Raw genomic sequence first — 18,734 nt, forward strand, 5'->3', positions numbered from 1 at the left:
ATGTGCATATGCCTTTTGATACCATAAAAATCTGTTCACAGTCAAGGAGAACAAAATAAGTAAAGATTAAAGTACTATAAAGAGCAATATAGAACTTTGAGCAACTTCCATTGCTGTTTCAGCGTTTTATAGATTATCACCTGGGAAATAAATTTTTGCACTCATACCTGGATAGTTGCTTTGTTCCCTCTAATCTCAGCCCGAATTTTTTTAGCCAGAATATTTCAGCCAGAATATTCAGAAGGTAGGCAACAATAAACTAATTCTCTTTTCCTCCATCCTAATGTCAGCATTTAGCAATTTTAGTCCATATAATACAGCAAATTTGTGTGGGACAGTCTCTTCTGAACTACTGACCTATCATGAGTAGTAAGGATCTAAACACATGGATCAATAGCTGCAGAGAAGAGACTTTAAGTAATCTTTGTCAAGAGATAGAACATTGGACAAGGAAAGTACTTAGTACATCACTATCAATATAACATTACCATATCACACTTTATTGTTAGACTCTTAAAGTTGTGAAATTGGGTAGACTCTCAGCACTACTTCTTATATGTTTTGAAATATTGGTGTATGTCATTACAAAATATAGTTTAAAATTTTTTTTCTGATGCATTTGAAACATTCTTACAAGTAATATTAAAAGTGCTACCTTTCCTTTTTTTTTGTAAGGTAGGTTGGTGCTGGAGAGGTTAGATAGGGATAGGGATAAGGGGAACGGTTTCAATGGAGGCTTCTTTTATTGATGTAGATTAAGAACTCCACTATAATCAACAGTCTTAGAAAGCTGCATTGGGCACTAAGGTTAGAGCTTAAATAGCTTTTCTCTGAGTTCTTTCTTGATCTAAGTAATTTATCCATTGTAGACTTTTCCCTACCAAGAATATCGATACATTTAATTTTTCAAAATATTATTGATGATCATACATAGAGCCAAAGGATCCAAAAAGTGAATTTTTGGGTAGTCTTAAATGTTAGCCATATATACACACTCTATTCTCAGGAACAACATTGTTGTCCAAGCTTGTTGGTTTTTAAGAATTTATATTACCAGCTATAAATGGCCTTTATGTGCTTGTACTGGTTTTTTGTTTTGTTTTATTTTATTTCATTTTATTTTGCTTTGGCTAAAATGATATTTCATTTAGTCATTTCATATTCTTGCATTAACACTTAATTCTAAAGCATAAGTTTTTTTAGGCAAGGTTTTTACTCCTGATAGAATGAAATATTTGATTTTGTATTAAGAAAACATGAAAATAATTTGAATCTTGTGGCATTTTGGTGTTCCTATATTTTGTTTTTAAAAAATTTATCCTTCACTATTTACAATTTGTCTACTTTTCTTTAAAAAAAAAAAAACAGTAGCAACATTCTTCCTAGTAGAGACACATGCTAATTTTAGAACTAAGCTTGAAAGCAATTCAGGTATGTGGCTTCAGATGTGCTGGATGATATGTGATCTGAGGTAGGCCAGGTGCAAAGGGCTGGCTTTTATTTTCAAGGAGAAGATGTGAGGAAATGTAAGCAACTAGTTTTATAAGTATAGGTCCCTTTCCTGCTATATTCCTTAATAAATTTGAACTTTTATTGGGTGATTCTGAATTGGTTGCCAGATTGGCATTTGTGGTTTTAGGATTTTCCTGAGTAGATGAGCTATTGTGTTTAGTTTAAATCTCGAGGTGGACATTTGCTATTTCCAAATAGTGCTTTACCTAGTGAAAGGTTGTAGTAATGTATGTATCAGTACCTTCATCCTGAAGATTCAGTCTTCTTACAATGTGGAAATAGAGAAATCATTTTGTCTACCAGGACTAGAGTCCAGGAAGTTTGATGAACAAAGACTTCCTAGAAGGCACATCACTTTGGAGGAGCATTTCCCCAAAATATCAATTTCTGGTGCTACTATTTCTGAATGCTGCCTTGGAAGGTCGGTCCTCTGATTTAACATCATCCCAGTCTTATCAGTCTTGTCTGAGTTGAGTTTGAGCAGTCGAATCCTGGACAAGATTTCATTCAGGAACAGTTTCAGAGAGACCTGCTTTGGGCCCGCTGAGAGGGACTCGTGGACAACCTGCAGAGGCCGCGCTTTGGTGCTCACGCTGTAACAGAACACACACTGCGAAGGCTGACTCCTCCTTTGACCACCAGAGGACACAGTGCTCAGCTTTGAGGGCAGAGAAGTGACTGACTCACCATGATCCCTTGTGATCTGTTAAAACTTTTTTTAAAAGAGAAGCCAATCATACGGTGATTAAGTAATCCTCCCCCCTCCCCCTTTTTTTTTTCTTCTTTCCAGCTTCTAGTTCTGTTGCTGGGGCTGTAGGCATGACCACCTCTGGTGAGAGTGAGTCAGATGATTCAGAGATGGGAAGACTGCAAGGTAAAAACAAGACAGTTATTGGGCTTACAAGAAACTACTGGTAAATCCACAAACCATTGGTTCTGGTTCTAACTTTTGGTTCCTGAAATTCATTCAGACAGCTTCATTTGTTATGCACTTTTATCATCTGAACATGTTTCTTCTAACTATGTCTACACTTCGGAGAAATGGGTTCTTCTCTTTAGAGACTTGAGGATTTTGCAGTATAAGAAGAAACATCTGCCTCTATTATTTCTAGTGTGGAACTAGGAAAGTATTGTTAGTGAAGGTCTTGCATAGTTGGAATTTACATTGTTATGGAAAAATACAGGATTCTTTGGCTGATTTATTTATTTATTTTTTGGTGGTGGAGGTGGTGGTGGTAGTAGTTTATTTACTGTGTGCTTTATTTTAGTCTTCAATTTTGTACATATAGGAATCAGTCTGACAATATATTACACTTGTTATTAGAATGTAATATTCTCTATTGGGACAAGTCTATGTAGCTGTAATAGTTGTAATAAGTCTTTTATGACTTATTTTTAAAGGGGGAAAATGTCAAAGCAGTTAAGTTAAACTATAATGTTAAACTTATGTGCCAATGTCACAGTAATATAAGTATAATAATGTATGTACATATTTAGATGTTGATTTATTCCTTTTCTAGTTGCTCACTACAGCATATTTGTACCGTTTTTAAAAGAAGTAGACAATCAAGAAAAAAGTTTAAATATATTAAATTAATTTTTATAGTATGTTCGTTCTTCTTTGAAATCTTTGGCCGTCAGTTTAATTCAACGTATCTAATGCTACAGGTGCCTTTTTATTTTTATTTTTTTAAAGTGTTTTTAATTCTTTAAACTTGTTGGATAGAAGACTTGCCCTAATATGGGTTATTTTCAACTACAAGAGTTGTAATAGCTCTCTAATCTAATCTCACAAGAAGCATATTATTTGTAAAATAGTTTAGCCTTGTAACTTGTGAGAATTCTTTAAAGATTTTAAGATTCTGAACTTCTTAATATTCCAGCTTTTGTGAGTCATGCATCTTGTTCGCCATTCTTAATTTCACCAGATGCATAATAAATCACTTGAGGATTTCTCCTTCAAATTATTAAAATGGTGTTGTGCTGACTTGCACTTTTAAAAAAATGAAATAGCAAAAATGAAATTGGGACTTGATCTGATTTTGAAAATTTACCTATTTGGGTTCTGTTTGGGAGCATGATCCTGAGTCACTGACAGCACTGATTTTTATTTTTTTATTTTAATTTTAATTTTAATTTTTTACTGTTTTGGTATAAAATGGGTAAATTAAAGAAACACAAGGGTCTTAAAGTGTAAAGGTTGTATTTGACAGTTTTAATGTAGGATCTGTAATTTACGAATCAGTAATCATCATGTAAAATTGTGTTAGAAATTTTTGTGTATGATCAGTTGCATTAAGCCAGCTCATAATTTTCTTTTCTCTTTGTTTTTGTTTTGTTCTTTTTGTTTTTGTTTTATTTTATTTTTATTTTATTTTATTATTTTATTTTATTTTATTTTTGTGTGTGTGTGTGTATGTGTTTTGTTTTGTTTTGTTTTTTAGCTCTGTTAGAGGCTAGGGGTCTTCCTCCTCACCTGTTCGGCCCTCTTGGTCCTCGGATGTCACAACTTTTCCACAGGACAATTGGAAGTGGAGCTAGTAAGCCATAGTTTTAAATTAGTTCTCCCCTCCAAACCCTTATTAGTTTAGTGTTATTTCAATTAGTTAGTTGTTAATGTAAATATTAAGAATGAAAGTGAGTCTTCATAAACCTTAGCCTGTTTCTAAAAACACAATTCCTTTGTTATCAGCAAATGTTAACTTATAAGGCTAACATTTAACAATATGTTTTCAGACTGTCATATTTTAAAATCATGTTAATAGTATATCTGGAAATTATATCTTGGGTTATGTCAGATGAACTTGTGATAGATGGAATGATAAAACTGATCCATTTAAGTTATGTATTTGGTGATGTGCATACACAATAGCCTACGTTATTTGCATCTATATACAGATTTGAACTTTAACATCCTTTATCTGTATGTGTAAATCTATTTTAAAGATTTTTTTTTATTATTATTATTATTATTTTTTCCACGTTACAGATACATTTATGTGCTGTCACAGAATGAGGGAGTGTATTGAGTTTTAAACTTAGAGCTAAAAATGTTTTGAACCACGAATCATTTTATGCTTTATTTTTTATTTTTTATTTATTATTTTTTTTACAGAGTCCTAGCTTTAGTGCTCTTAAAAATAGCATTTTTGTTAAAATGGTATCCAAACACATTATTTCGTCTATTGAGACTTGTTTCTGAGGTAACATCAGAATATGTTAAACCTTAAAGACACATAATGATAGTGATCTGTTAAATATTTCTAGTTATTTGTTCTTAAGGTAAAATAAAATATAGATGTATGTGTGGTGGGTGTGGGTGTGTGTGGAATTAGGACAAGCCTTAAGTTTATATTTTTGAAGTCTTTAGTTTTTAGTTTGTTCTGATATAAAAAATTAGAGCTGAAGCCCATTATCAAAAAATCTGTAAGAAAGTTTTGAGGTTCTCATTGTCCCTTAGAACTACCCCATTATCTAAATTCTTTATTTCATTTCCTAAAGAAATATTTGTCCAATATAAGGACTTCATAAACATGGGGAAGAAAGCCTACTATCAATGTGCCTTCCTGTGATGTATAGTCTTGGCAGGAACAGACCTGGAAAATGAGATGAGGTATTAAAAAACAGCCTTGTCTCACCTGGGAAAACTGCCTTGGCTCTTTGGTATGAGCCCTGGTATGCTGTACATAAGTGTTGATGCAGGGGTTAGCTGATCAGAGGGTCTCCCTGCTTGCTGATAGGAGTGTGGTAGTCTTATTTCAGTCACAGGTTGTGATTAGCACACAAGCTCTAATTGGCTCCATTTGTGAATTGAGTGATCTGAGGCACAGAAAAGTGAGTGACTTGTCCAAGCTTTCATGGATTGCAGCCCACACCTTAATAAGAAAATCTTTGTATTAGGCAATACTGTTTTTAATGATCATGTTTCTTAATCTCATCCTATATTGAAAGTAAATACTGCCTTTTAAAGAAATATTAAGATAGTGTCCTTTCATGCCAATCTTCTAGGACTTTAAAAAATCATTGCAATATAAACTTTAATATTTATTTTATCACCTGTATAGGATCAGTTAGGATCAGAAACTAGGTCTTGGTAAGTCTAAACCCAGCCTTGGGACCACTGTGACTGTTTTCTGCTACCAGAGGCCCTTATGTGCTTGCGTTTAGGGGAGTGTCTGTTATGGGGGGGAAGAAGCAAGGCATCTCCAGAAACAGTAACTGTCACTATATTAATGTGAAGGGTTATCTTATCTGGAACTCATAGCATCATAATAAATATTTTTCAAAGGTTAGCAGTAATCAATGGGCTTTCCCAGTTGTTAAAGGCTCACTAAATGCATATTCTTTACTACTTTTCTGGCATATTATTTAATTACTAAAACTACTTTTAGTTGCAGTCAGAATGTCCAGATCCATTCTGGAATTTTAGTATGAAACTAATAACTGAAATTTAGACACTTGAAGATTTTAGAATGCATTTTATTTGATCCTTATAATCATCCCGTGTAATGAGAATACATCTTACAGATGAGGAAACAGAAAGCTAGAGAGAAGTCATTGACTTGTCCATGGTTGCCCAGCTAGTAAAGCTAGACATGAGATTAGAACTCGAGTCTTTCCTGGGAACCCAAGAGCTTAGAATCCCAGCTTGACTGTTCATGGCCCCTGTAGCCATCTGGGATGAGATCAACTTTCTCAAGTCCTCCATTTCTTCATTTGGACCGTGAATTTGTAATTTTGGTAACATTCCAACATTCCAGACCAGCACTGCCTTCACACTAGGCCTCCCACTTTTCAAGTTTATTGATAAAGAATGAAAGACAGTGCAAATTCTGTTGTATAGAAAGATTTATATTAAAAATATGTGCTCTTGAAGGGAAGAAAAATGTCACCAGCCTTGATTGTACATTGTAATTTGATTTGGACTGGATAACTGCCTAAAGCTTAGATGGTTTTCTTCTCATGATGCCTTTTTTACAGTGGAATTTAAAGAAAAAAAGGAGGCGCCCTGATTCATTATGTCACTAACTCTATTTAGTGCTTTTTAGGTTCTCACCTTTGCAGATCAATGCTTATATAACAAATTTATTCTGCCTAGGTCCTAACTACTCTTACTATTTCCATTTTTGTTATAACTTGAAACCAAATGGAATTTTAGAGAATTGTTGAATTTCTCTTAAGACATCAGTGCAGCACTTTTTGGTGCAATTAAATATCTAGCTTTATAAATAATGCTTTCTTTACAATATTTCTTTTTCTTTCAGAACTTGTTAGTCCTATATGCAAGAGAACAATCAGAGAAAATTCAAGGTTCTGCACTAATAGAGTTGTAGTTAAGTCCCTATTTATTCCATAAGGTTGAAAATCTAATTGAAATGTTTCAGATTTGAATTTAATGCCAGCTTTTTGAGTCGTTTATATATTCCCTTAAGGCCAAATATATATTAGATTTGTAGAATTTTCTGTTTGGCCCTATTCTTCATACAAAAAAAGGAATTAAAAAATTTATATGGAGATATATTAAAGCATAGAAAACATCTGGATCATATTGAAACCATTCTGGGTGCTTAGAAGTTGTGTAGTTACCAAGTTATTTAGCAGTTCTTTATATATATTGATCTGTGGTATAGAGATGGTGTGTTTCTTTTTTTGTTTTAGTTTAAACCAAAAGAAGGAAGAACAAGTGCTCTTTCACCTAAGGCTTTTTTTATACCAAGGAATTAATGGTTCCTTAAATGTAAAGCAAGGTTCTTTTTCTTCTATAGGTTCTAAGGCCCAGCAGCTTCTACAAGGACTACAAGCTACTGATGAAAGTCAGCAGCTTCAGGCAGTGATTGAGATGTGTCAATTATTGGTCATGGGAAATGAGGAGACGTTGGGAGGGTTTCCAGTAAAAAGTGTGGTTCCAGCTTTGGTAAGGATGATAGGATTTTGGTGGGGTTTTAAAATGGTTTTTTGTGTCTTTACCATAATTATCTTTTTCTTTGCTAAAGCCTCCTACATATTTCTACCATTTTGTTTATTGAAATAAAAGTTGATATTTATATAGTATTTTAAGGTTTACAGAGTATATTTTTTAATATTATCTCCTTGAAGCCTGATAGCCATGGATGGTGAAGTAGCTACTACAGGTAATGTTCAGAGATCAGAAGACTTGAGGCTTGGGACTGAAGGCACTTGCCTGTAGTCTCCGATATTTATGATATGCAAGGGATAATTCAACACCCAGTTTAGAACTCTATCCACTATGCCACACCGACTACTATGCTAACTTGAAAATTTATTATTTGTTGATATTAAATAGTACACAGGATAGGGATGTGCTTTTGTGGAGTGACAGATGGGCTAGCTTTCCCTCATCCTATGAAGAGTATTCTGATTATGAGTGACTACACAGCTAATAACCTGGCTGGCTGATCTTTTCAGGTGTCTGGTACAGGTTGTACCTCAATACAAACCCCACCTCTGTCACCCTCTATTTTTTTTACCTTGGGCAGGTGACTGAACATCTCTGAGCCTTTATTTCTTATCTTTAAGATCAAGGATTTGAGTTGGGTTAAATAGCTTCTGGAAATCCTTCCCGTTGTAGGTTTATGATCTTATGGAATCGATCACATAGTATTTTCTTTCTCCTTTTCATTTTGTGTCTGTTTTAGAAAGGGTAGCACTTTTTGTATATTGAATGGCACTAGCTTTTTCCTGTTTCATGCTATTCCTTGGAAGGGTGTGAATTACTTTTTTATTTCCACATATTTTAAGTGTTTGCACACCTTGTTGATTCTACCTTTATCTCTTGTTTCTGACGCAAATTATTCTCCTTAACATCATTCTAGTATAATTTGTTATTGTCTCTTGTATAGCCTGTGGCCATAGGCTTTTCATTGTTCTTTCTGCTCCATACACACTGCTGCTAATCCACAGATCTGATCATGTTACTTTACTGTTCAGAAATCTTTGGTTACTTTTGCCTGTCCAAGTGCAAACTTCCCCCCCCCCCCCCCAATGCTTGGCATTTAATTCCCCTCCCAATCCAGCACATTCTGTCTTCTCATGAACACTTGGGCTGTTTGTTACCTATGGCTCTGCTTTCTCTGCAGTATCTGACATAGATCTCTTGTCCTTCCCTAATTTTGCATTGATACTCTACATTCTTAATTTGTCATGAGATAGTGAGAAAGCACATTGATATTTGGAATGTCATTTTTTATCTGTTATGTTTAAAATATTTAATTTTGTTGTCAGTGCACATTTCTTTTCTTATTCATGATAATGTTGAATGCCTACATCAAGAAAATATCCTTAAAGTTGTCACTTAGATTCTGGTTTATAACAATTCATTATTCTAATATGGTGATTATATTTTCTATTGTTAGTATGTCATACTAAATGAGCTAAAATCATGTGGCTAGTATAAGAGATGAGTAGTCACATAGTGTCCATTTCCTTCAGGGCATTTGTTTGATATAGTTATGTATTATTCAGTTCTTAAAAGGAAATTTGAGATTTTGTTTCCTCTAGTCTACCTATAGCTTAGAACATGGTTCCCAATTTCAGGAATTAAAGGTGTTGAATCAGTAGATATGAGGACAGTAGTATTGGATTTACTATGAAATCTGGAGGCAGTGTGGTGCAGTAGGAAGAGGGCAAGAATTGGAATCAGGAAACCAGAGTGTGAATATTCTGGTTTGCCACTGACTATATGTCTTGACCTTGGGCAAGTCACCTTATTTCTCCGTGCCTCAGTTTCCTCATCTGTAAAATGAGGTGGTTGGACTTCATGGCCTGTAACTAAGGTCCCTTCCAACTCTCAAGACCCCGTGAGAAATATCTTACACAATGGGTTGGCCCAAAAGCTTAGTCTTCTGTCATGAATTGTGAAGGCATTTAAAAAATCCATTTCAATAGGAACAGCCTACTTATCTAGATATTAAAGAATTTAACTTGTCAACTTGTATAGACCTAGACAGGCTCTTAACATGAAATTTGGCCTGCATGATAGCTTTAAAGTTTTATTGTTTAAATGGAGGAAAAAGAATTTTTTAAGAGGTGTGTGTGTGTGTGTGTGTGTGTGTGTGTGTGTGTGTGTGTGTGTGTGTGTTTTAAACACCATTTCAGAAATTTAAAGAAATGTTTTCTTCACAGATAACACTGCTGCAGATGGAGCATAATTTTGATATTGTAAGTATGCAGATTGTTTAAAACTTTAAAAAAATTTTTAAAACAGTTCTACTTTAAAAGATAATGCATTGGGAGTGAGCTCTCAATTTTTTTTTTTTTTTAGATGAACCATGCCTGTCGAGCCTTAACATACATGATGGAAGCACTTCCTAGATCATCTGCTGTGGTGGTGGATGCCATTCCTGTTTTTTTGGAGAAGGTAATTCCAAATTTTGATTGATTTTTGAAAAGCAAGTTCAAAAGAACTATATAAAGAATTAAATTAGATTCTGTAAAGTACTACATCAAAATGTGTGTGTGTGTGTACATGGGCACTCATCACCTGTCATTAGTCACTCAAATAAGTCCTTCAAATTGATTTTGAAAAATACTTGACTATTTAGCTAACTCACTTAGTTTATTTAGGATATATTCTGTGAGATCACACACAAGGTACACACTTTATAGTAATAACCTTATTATGATTGTACCTTTTTTCAGTTTTGATAAATATAAAAAAAAATCTCATTTCTAAAGATCATCCCATGTTAGTTGATATGCATTTAATATTTGTTTTAAAGCTAAGCAGGTTGAGACACAGTCATTTGATCAAAGTCATCAAGTGAGTTGCTACAGAAGGGTACTTTCATATGATCTATGTGTAGACCAAATTTCTAGTCTGTCATATTTAAAAGACCCTTTTAAAAGATTTGCCGGGCAAATGTGTAACGGAAATTATCATTTTTGGTCCTGTTTTATTGTTTAACATAAATTTTTTTTTTTTTTTTTTAATTGTAGTAGAGGACATAAAATTTTTTCAAAAAGTGTTTTATTATATAACTAGAACTAGATTTTATTCCCTATGGTAATTCACAGGTTTTGTTTTTCAGAGTAGTAGTCAAGAAGCAAGTAATTCGAATTGTGTAGAAAAAATATATTCACTTTTTTTTTTTTCCAAAATTGATAGTTTGCTTATAAAGATTATAGCTTCTTCAATTAATTTCCACTCACATAATATGTATATCCTTAGAAATTAAGAGTGAGTCTTAACTAACATTATTTGTGTCTTGTAGCTGCAAGTGATTCAATGTATTGATGTGGCAGAGCAGGCTTTAACTGCCTTGGAGATGCTGTCGCGTAGACATAGCAAAGCCATTCTGCAGGCAGTAAGTACAGCTCCTCCCTCATATCCTGAATTGTGGTTTCTGATTTGTCTGTAGCCCAGAGTGTGGTGTTTTTGAATTAGTGAACACCTGGTCATTTGAAGATACTGTTGCTATTGAGAAAGACTATTTCTACTTTCTAACAATATTCTGTATTGTAGGGAGGTTTGGCCGACTGCCTGCTCTATCTGGAGTTTTTCAGCATAAATGCCCAGAGAAATGCTCTAGCCATTGCAGCTAATTGCTGCCAGAGTATCACACCAGATGAATTTCACTTTGTGGCAGATTCCCTCCCCTTGCTTACCCAAAGGCTCACCCACCAGGTAAAAGAAAAAGAGTTATTTGTCACATTTATGCACTTGAAAAAAAAAAAAAGATTTAAAAACTTGCTTATTTTCTCCATTTGATAAACAATTTGAGAATATGTATCTTCTTATATTCCTTAGTACTGCTCTGTTTTACACAATTTTGGACTTGCACATCAAATTGAGATGAGAGTGAATATTCAGAAAAAATGAGGTTTTATTTGTAAACATTGAGATTAATGGACATTTTTGGCATTTAGAAATTATTTGACTAATGGTAGGCTGTAGTTGTTTATAAAGCAATCACTTTTGAAATTAGCCTTAGCAATAGCTAGGTAGTGCAATGGATAGAGAGCTTACTCTCTATCATCAAGCCTGATGTTGGAAAGATTTGAATACAGATATTAAGTAACTATGTGACCCACCCTGTGCAAGTCATTTCATTTAACTTTTTAAGCCTCCATTTTCTCATTTATAAAATGCAGCTACTTTTTATCAAATGAGATGATAATTGTAAATCACTTAGCACACAATGTGGTGCATAGTAAACTCTCCATAAAGGTTATTTGGCTGTTAATCCTATTGTGGATATATTATTATTGTTGTTGTGAAAGGAAGAGGAAACAAGTTTCTTTGATACAATTTTTACACCTTGTATCCAAAGGTTTTCCAAAAGTTTTTGAAATGAAATAGCTTGAATATAAATACTCTTATGAAATTTCCATTTACATGGTACTTTTTTTAGATAGTTCTCTATGGCATCTTTGGTGCACATTGATTACTTAGGAAGAGATTCTTTTTCATTTTTAATAGATTGTTGGAATTCTTCAATAATTGTATTTGCTTTATAAGCTACCTTTCTCTTGGGACTTTTAAGTCCCTTTATCCAAGTAATTATGTTGAAAATAGTCAATGAGCTCTCAATAAGACCAAATGATGGCTTTTGTTAGAGATGACATATTTAATGACCTTTGATATTGTTTGCTTGGTATTTTATAGTAGTACTGTTCGATATGTTAGTGGGCCTAACTTTACACATGTAAATTGAAATTTGTATGAAGTTGAATCTAAGAAGGCATCTATTCAGCCTAATCTCAAGTTTTTTTCCCTGCCTTTCTATTATATAGAGAATATAGAACTATATTTATTTTGTGAATCATGCAAATTCAACTATTTAGTCCTTCTCCTTCCCCCCCCTCCCCCCCATTTCAGCTATAGATCTGGGATATCTCAGATGGTAGTCACTCTGAGCTTACCAATATTTGAAATTCTCCATATTCCTTTGAAACTGACAGTTTTAGATTTGTTTAATATAATATTTAAGATTGCCTTTTGAAGGCATATTCATCTACGACATAATAACCTTTATATTTTTATTAATGAAAGAGAACAAGTAATATAATTAATCAGTCATTGTTTTAGAATATATCTTAAGACATTTAAAATACACCTGATTTGCCTTAATTACAATGTATTTATCAACTATATATAGTGTGCCAAGAAATCTGTTGTGAACTAGGGATAACAATATACAGAACAAAATAAAGTCTGACTTAATATGTTATAGTAAGGGAGACAAGTACATAGCACATAGAATAAATAAAACATACAAGTCTATATATTTTAAGTTTTTCTGTGTATTCTTCAATAAACATTTGATTGAGAGACTTTCTAGAAGTCATTGAAAGCAGGTGGAGGGTGGGAAGGGGTAATGATGTAGATAGAAGCATCATTTTTTTTATAATTGAATAACATTTCAAATACTTTTTTAAATACAGGACAAGAAATCAGTAGAAAGTACTTGTCTTTGTTTTGCACGGCTAGTGGACAACTTTCAGCATGAAGAGGTGAGTATTTTATCTGATGTATAACTTTAATGAAAATTGAAAATAAGGAAATCATTGGGTATTTTAAAAATAATTTCTCTTTTCTCTAAGAATTTGCTTCAGCAGGTCGCCTCTAAAGATTTGCTCACCAATATTCAGCAGCTGTTGGTCGTTACTCCACCAATTCTAAGTTCTGGGATGTTTATTATGGTGGTCCGTATGTTTTCCTTGATGTGTTCTAACTGTCCAACTCTAGCAGTTCAACTTATGAAGCAAAGTAAGTGCTGATATTTATTTTCTGCTTTACATATGAAAAAGCAGAATATCTTCTCTGTTGTGAAGAATGTACTAATTTACTAGAGGAGAGCTGGGTGGGTAGTCAGAGGAATTGCTTAGCCATGTGTGACCTGACCTTTTCAGGTCAGACTAGGTGACATGTGGAGAGAGTGCCCTACCTTTGCCATTTACCATTTGTGTGGTCTTGAACTAATCGTTTCCTTTTTCTCCATCTCTGTAATGTGGAAAATTGTTTCTGTCTCAGAATATGCTACTGTTACTGGCGTTCTTATAGTTCTCTATATGCACAATAGGAATTGAATGAATTCACAGAAGCTAGGGGGAAAAAAAGAGGTGACAGTTGTATAATCTTGAGGGAGGATAATCCAAAGCTTGTAGATTGAATGAACCTTATGGTTTTAACTAGAATACTGATTTGAGAATGCCTCTGTTTGGAGTAACTATTACTTCAGTTAAAAGGGAGAATGGAAATTTATGGCAACTTGATGGGACCCATTTTTAAAAGGTATATCTATACATGCACAGGTGCCAGGTGTGTGTGAGAGACAAAGATGTATGTACATAAAGTATATGAAGTGATCAAAAAGGAAGGAAAAATCTAGCCAAAATAAAGTTAAAAATACACTTGCTTAGGCTTATCTCAAAGTACTTTTTTTAAATGTTTGATTTGATATTAATTTTAAGCTGTTAATTTTAAGTTCATCACATTGTTTTCACTATTTGATAGAAAATACTCATCATATATCTAGATACTTGGATGGGAAAAAATCAGTATGATACAAGTTGCTCCTGGTCATAAAGACAAGACAGTGTGTTTCTCTTTGCTGTCCTAAAGTGTCTGTGGCCTATGGCCCAAGTGTATAAGAGTACCTATATCAACAAAATGATGGCCTTTTGAAGTACACATTTGATGTCATAGGAATTATGCCTTGTAAGCTATAATATTAAGGTGGTTTCTTAAAATAAAGTTTTGATGTTTGAGAACTAATTCTCATTTTACTGAGGGACCCAATTAAGACAGTTCCTTATACAAACAGGTAGTTTGGGGTAAGATAGGAATATGAAAAATGAAGAATTTATTATTCCCTCTTGCATGCCAACATTTGGCATTATAACAGTTGAATTATCTTCATCTTCTCAAGTAATAACAGTTTCTGAAAGTAAATCCTTAAAATAATATCCATAAAATACATATTGTTCTTTAGGATTTGCTAATCATAAAATTAACTTCTAATGTTAGAATCATTAAAAAATTATTGGGTGGGTCAAATATGTTTATTCCTCATTCTATCTACCTCAGATTACAACCATGTTGTAAATAGTCTTACTTCATTTGAACCTAATGGTCAAGAACTTCAAAAATAGAATCTTATAGAATAGTTTTGCGTAGTTTAAAAAAAAAAAAGATTGCACATAAATAAATTCTAAAAATGTATTAGTGTGTATGAGAGAGAGAGGAGGAAGGAGAGGGAGAGAGAATTGTTACAATAAACTAGGAGACAATTGAAAGTTTTCTCTTTAAGAGTTCATGGTAATTAATGCACTATATATTGTAAAATGATGCCTTGAACTTTGAAGTCTGAGTTAGCATCCTAGATGCCCCAGAATCAGCAGGAGTCAGGATAAGCAAAAGTCCTTGGTCTTTCGGGTTAGAAGTGAAGGGGAATGGATGCATGATCTCCATGACCTTCTTTCTCCTCTCTAAGACGTTGACTGACTGATTCATTTCTATCAACTATGTATGAAAAAAATCATAGACTAGTAAATTGTTGCAAAGCAGATTTTTAAAGCATTTCAAGTATTTTTTTTTTTTTTTTTCTTTTTTCTTTTTTCTTTTTCCCCCTTTTTCTGAGGCTGGGGTTAAGTGACTTGCCCAGGGTCACACAGCTAGAAAGTGTTAAGTGAGACCAGATTTGAACTCCTGAATTCAAGGCTGGTGCTCTATCCACTGCGCCACCTAGCTGCCCCCTATTTCAAGTATTTTTATCCTTGGATTTTTATAACTTCAGTTTGAGATAAGACTGTCCATTAATGATTGCTAGTAATTCCAATAGTTTTTTTGTTTGTTTCAGATTTATTTGAAGATGTAGCTTTATTTCGGTCTATTCTTCTGTAAATATAGTAAAAATGTTCTAAAATTTCTTGCTTTGTAGCATTTTAAGTTGTCTAATCTTCTGACTAGAAGTCATCCTATGAAGAAGTTTTTAATAACTTTACTTTTTAATTTATAGTAGCCTTAGTGTGTAGTAACTCAATTATATTTTTTAAAGATATTGCAGAAACACTTCACTTCCTTCTGTGTGGAGCCTCAAATGGCAGCTGCCAGGAACAAATTGATCTTGTTCCACGAAGTCCTCAAGAACTTTATGAGCTGACATCTCTTATTTGGTAAGTTTGGAGACAGTAAGTCCAACATGTAGTCCTCATTCTTTCCCCATTCCAGATCATATACCACATAGCTTAAGCAGTATTCTAAAATACAGATCTGACCACATCCCTTAGATTAAGAAGCCTTCATGTTTCTTGGATTGAATTCAGACCCTTATATTGGGAATTTAAATGTAGGCCCTAGACTACATTTCCAGATTAATTATACAGTTTGTTTCATTGTCTACTCTCCATACTAAGCTAGACTGCCCAACTTTCCCTTATGATGTGTGAGGCATGGGAAGTTGGGTAGTCTAGCTTAGTATGAAGCGTGGACAATGAAACAAACTGTATAATAAATAAATCCCATTTCCTCCACCCACTCCATGCTTTGGAATATCCTCTGTCTTCCCATTCTCCTCTTAGCCTCTTTAGCCTCTTTAAGCTTCTTTAGCTACCAGCAGTAAGTTAAAATAAAATCTAATACATGAGACATTTATTGATTCCTACTCCTCCCCCCCCCAAAAAAAAAAAAAAAAAAAGAAAAAAAGGCAGCTAGCACCTTCCTGTCAAATTTGCCTGTTCTTTTGGTTTGTTTGTTTTTTAACTTTGTGCCTGGGAATGGATTATTTTATTTACTTTATGTATGTTGTGTATGTTTTTTTTTTCTAATTGAATATAAGTTCCTTAAAGACATATTTACAACACTTAATAGTATCTGGCTCATAGTGTTTAGTAAATTTTAAAAAATTGAAATGTCAGATTTTTCTTTTTAATGAAAATTAAAAATACAGGAAATGGTCAAAATATTGATGTATTCTTTTCAGTGAACTGATGCCATGTTTACCAAAAGAAGGAATTTTTGCTGTTGATACCATGTTGAAGAAGGGAAATGCACAAAACACTGATGGTGCAATATGGCAGTGGCGAGATGACAGGGGTCTTTGGCATCCCTACAACAGGATTGATAGCCGGATAATTGAGGTAGTAGTTTCAGTACATTTTAAAGTTGTGTGTTGGGTCAAGGAATTTTACTTGTTTCTTTAACTTCTATATATAACTCAAATACAAACATCACATTTTCATTTTGTCATTTGTCAAACTGATTATATGAGAATTTCTGGTGACAAAGCATTGTTATCTTTTAACCTAGGGAAAATTGCCCATGGGCATCTCTTGCTTCTAGTTTCCTCGGGTTTAAAAGTGAGAGGGTTGATTTTATGCTTTTCTCCCTTTTGCTTGAAAAAAAATCTCTAATCTTTGTAATAGTTCCAAGAGTAGTGCCATATTTCTGAATGTGTGATATTTATACTACTTCTATTAAAATTTTGTAAAATTCTTCCCATTCCCTAAATCTGTTTAAAGCTTTTTGGTAAAGGTACAAGGAAGCTTGGAAACTTCATCCTTAGTTTCCTCATCAGTAAGAAGTTCCTTCAACTCAAAACTCAGTGTTATCAAACAGATTTCTAAAAAATAATTATTTCTGTATTGTCTACATTAAAAACTAAGGTCTGTGTTGCACTGTTTTTAGTCTGAGCATCTAGGAAGAAGGTAGAAGGATGATTCTTTTCATTGCCTAGAGTGATTATTATTTTAGTTACATCCTTCCTGTTAAAGAGTTCACTACATAAAGATGTTATTCCCCAAAACTTAGTTTTCTTTCCTTTTTGGATTTAAATCTTCTGAATTGTCTTTTGTTGATAATACCTAAAGAGTTTTAAGTAGAAATAAGAGCAGTTAGCCAAAATGAGACATCCAGGTATTTTAAGTTTCTGTTTTATTTCAGATACTTACTAGGCCGATATTCATATTTAAGATATTTCTTTTTCTTTTTTTGTTTTTAGGCAGCTCATCAGGTTGGTGAGGATGAGATAAGCTTGTCCACGTTGGGACGGGTTTATACTATTGATTTTAATTCTATGCAGCAGATCAATGAAGACACTGGGACTGCACGTGCTATTCAGAGAAAACCTAACCCATTAGCCAATACTAACACTAGTAAGTAACATTTGAATTAAAATTAAATTATTACATTGTAAAGGAATGAAGCTATTACTGAAGTCTTATGCACAGGCCATGTCTGTTTTGTGCGTATATATATTTTTCCTACCAAGTACATTAAATTATTAAATCTTTTCACTCTTCTAATTAAGAAATTTATTCTCTCTTCTCTTCTCCCCTCCCCCCCCCCTTTTTTTCTTTTTCTTTTTTTTTCTGATCCTTCCCAGTACCAGTCTTTACAACAAGGATTCTTAACCTGAAATCAACACAGTCCACAAAGGGTCCATGGGTAGATTTCAGGGGCTCTTTGAACTTGAATGAAAAGAAAATTATATGTATTTTTTCCTCTAGCTTATAACTGGAATTTACCATTTCATTAAGTTATTTAAAAATATGATTGATCCTGAAAAGGGCTACATATAATTCACCTATGTAACAGCAACCCTATTGGGACTAAGTATCTTTTCTCTATCCTTTTATTTTGTTCAAATCTACCTTGAAGAATCCAAGCTCCCTCTAAGGAATTGTGCACGCACGTACATTTGTCTAGTGTGAATAAGTTTATAAATGAAAAAGCAGATAAGACTATATTGGGGGGGGATTCTCTTTTCCTCTTTTGTAGTTACATCAGCTCTAAGGCATCTCTTTGATGTGGTGATTGTGGAGAATCTGAGTGTTTGCTGCTTCTCTGCAGGCACTTCTTTTCTGTATAATAGTCAAAATAATTCTCTCTGTATTCTCCTCAGTAGATGGCAGCAGTTGTCCTCTCTTCCTCCTGAATTAACTCAATTTTGGGAGGTTCTGTTTATTAATACCAAGCCACAATCTAATTAATTACTTGATATATTTCCACTACCAATGTACAAGTATCTTAGTAAACCAGAAATAAGGTCCAATTGTTGTGGTGTAAGAGACAAAGGTCTGGCTTCAGATTCTTCATCCCTCTTTTGATACATCCCTTGGTTTGTGACTCTAGGCAAGACATTTAATCTGTTTTTGCCGTAGGCAATCTGCCAGGAGTGAATTGCAGGACACTTGACCTATATTCATATAGGAGTTGTTTCTTTGCCAGGAATCTCCTTTGATAATGAATTCCTAGGTACAGA

General features: G+C 33.7%; 1 protein-coding gene across 1 annotated transcript in view; it reads left to right on the plus strand.

Annotated features, from left to right (window-relative positions):
- TRIP12 (thyroid hormone receptor interactor 12) overlaps window positions 1–18,734 on the plus strand; it is a 158,062-nt gene that overhangs the window by 97,188 nt on the left and 42,140 nt on the right. The window contains 12 exon segments of the mRNA XM_074298481.1: window positions 2,303–2,386; window positions 3,957–4,052; window positions 7,278–7,426; window positions 9,655–9,690; window positions 9,794–9,889; window positions 10,743–10,835; window positions 10,994–11,155; window positions 12,916–12,984; window positions 13,075–13,240; window positions 15,531–15,648; window positions 16,455–16,611; window positions 17,472–17,625. Of these exon segments, the coding sequence (XP_074154582.1) occupies window positions 2,303–2,386; window positions 3,957–4,052; window positions 7,278–7,426; window positions 9,655–9,690; window positions 9,794–9,889; window positions 10,743–10,835; window positions 10,994–11,155; window positions 12,916–12,984; window positions 13,075–13,240; window positions 15,531–15,648; window positions 16,455–16,611; window positions 17,472–17,625 (1,380 nt within the window).

The sequence above is a fragment of the Sminthopsis crassicaudata genome, chromosome 3 (genome assembly GCF_048593235.1).
Source record: "Sminthopsis crassicaudata isolate SCR6 chromosome 3, ASM4859323v1, whole genome shotgun sequence".
NCBI classification, from domain to species: Eukaryota; Metazoa; Chordata; class Mammalia; order Dasyuromorphia; family Dasyuridae; genus Sminthopsis; species Sminthopsis crassicaudata.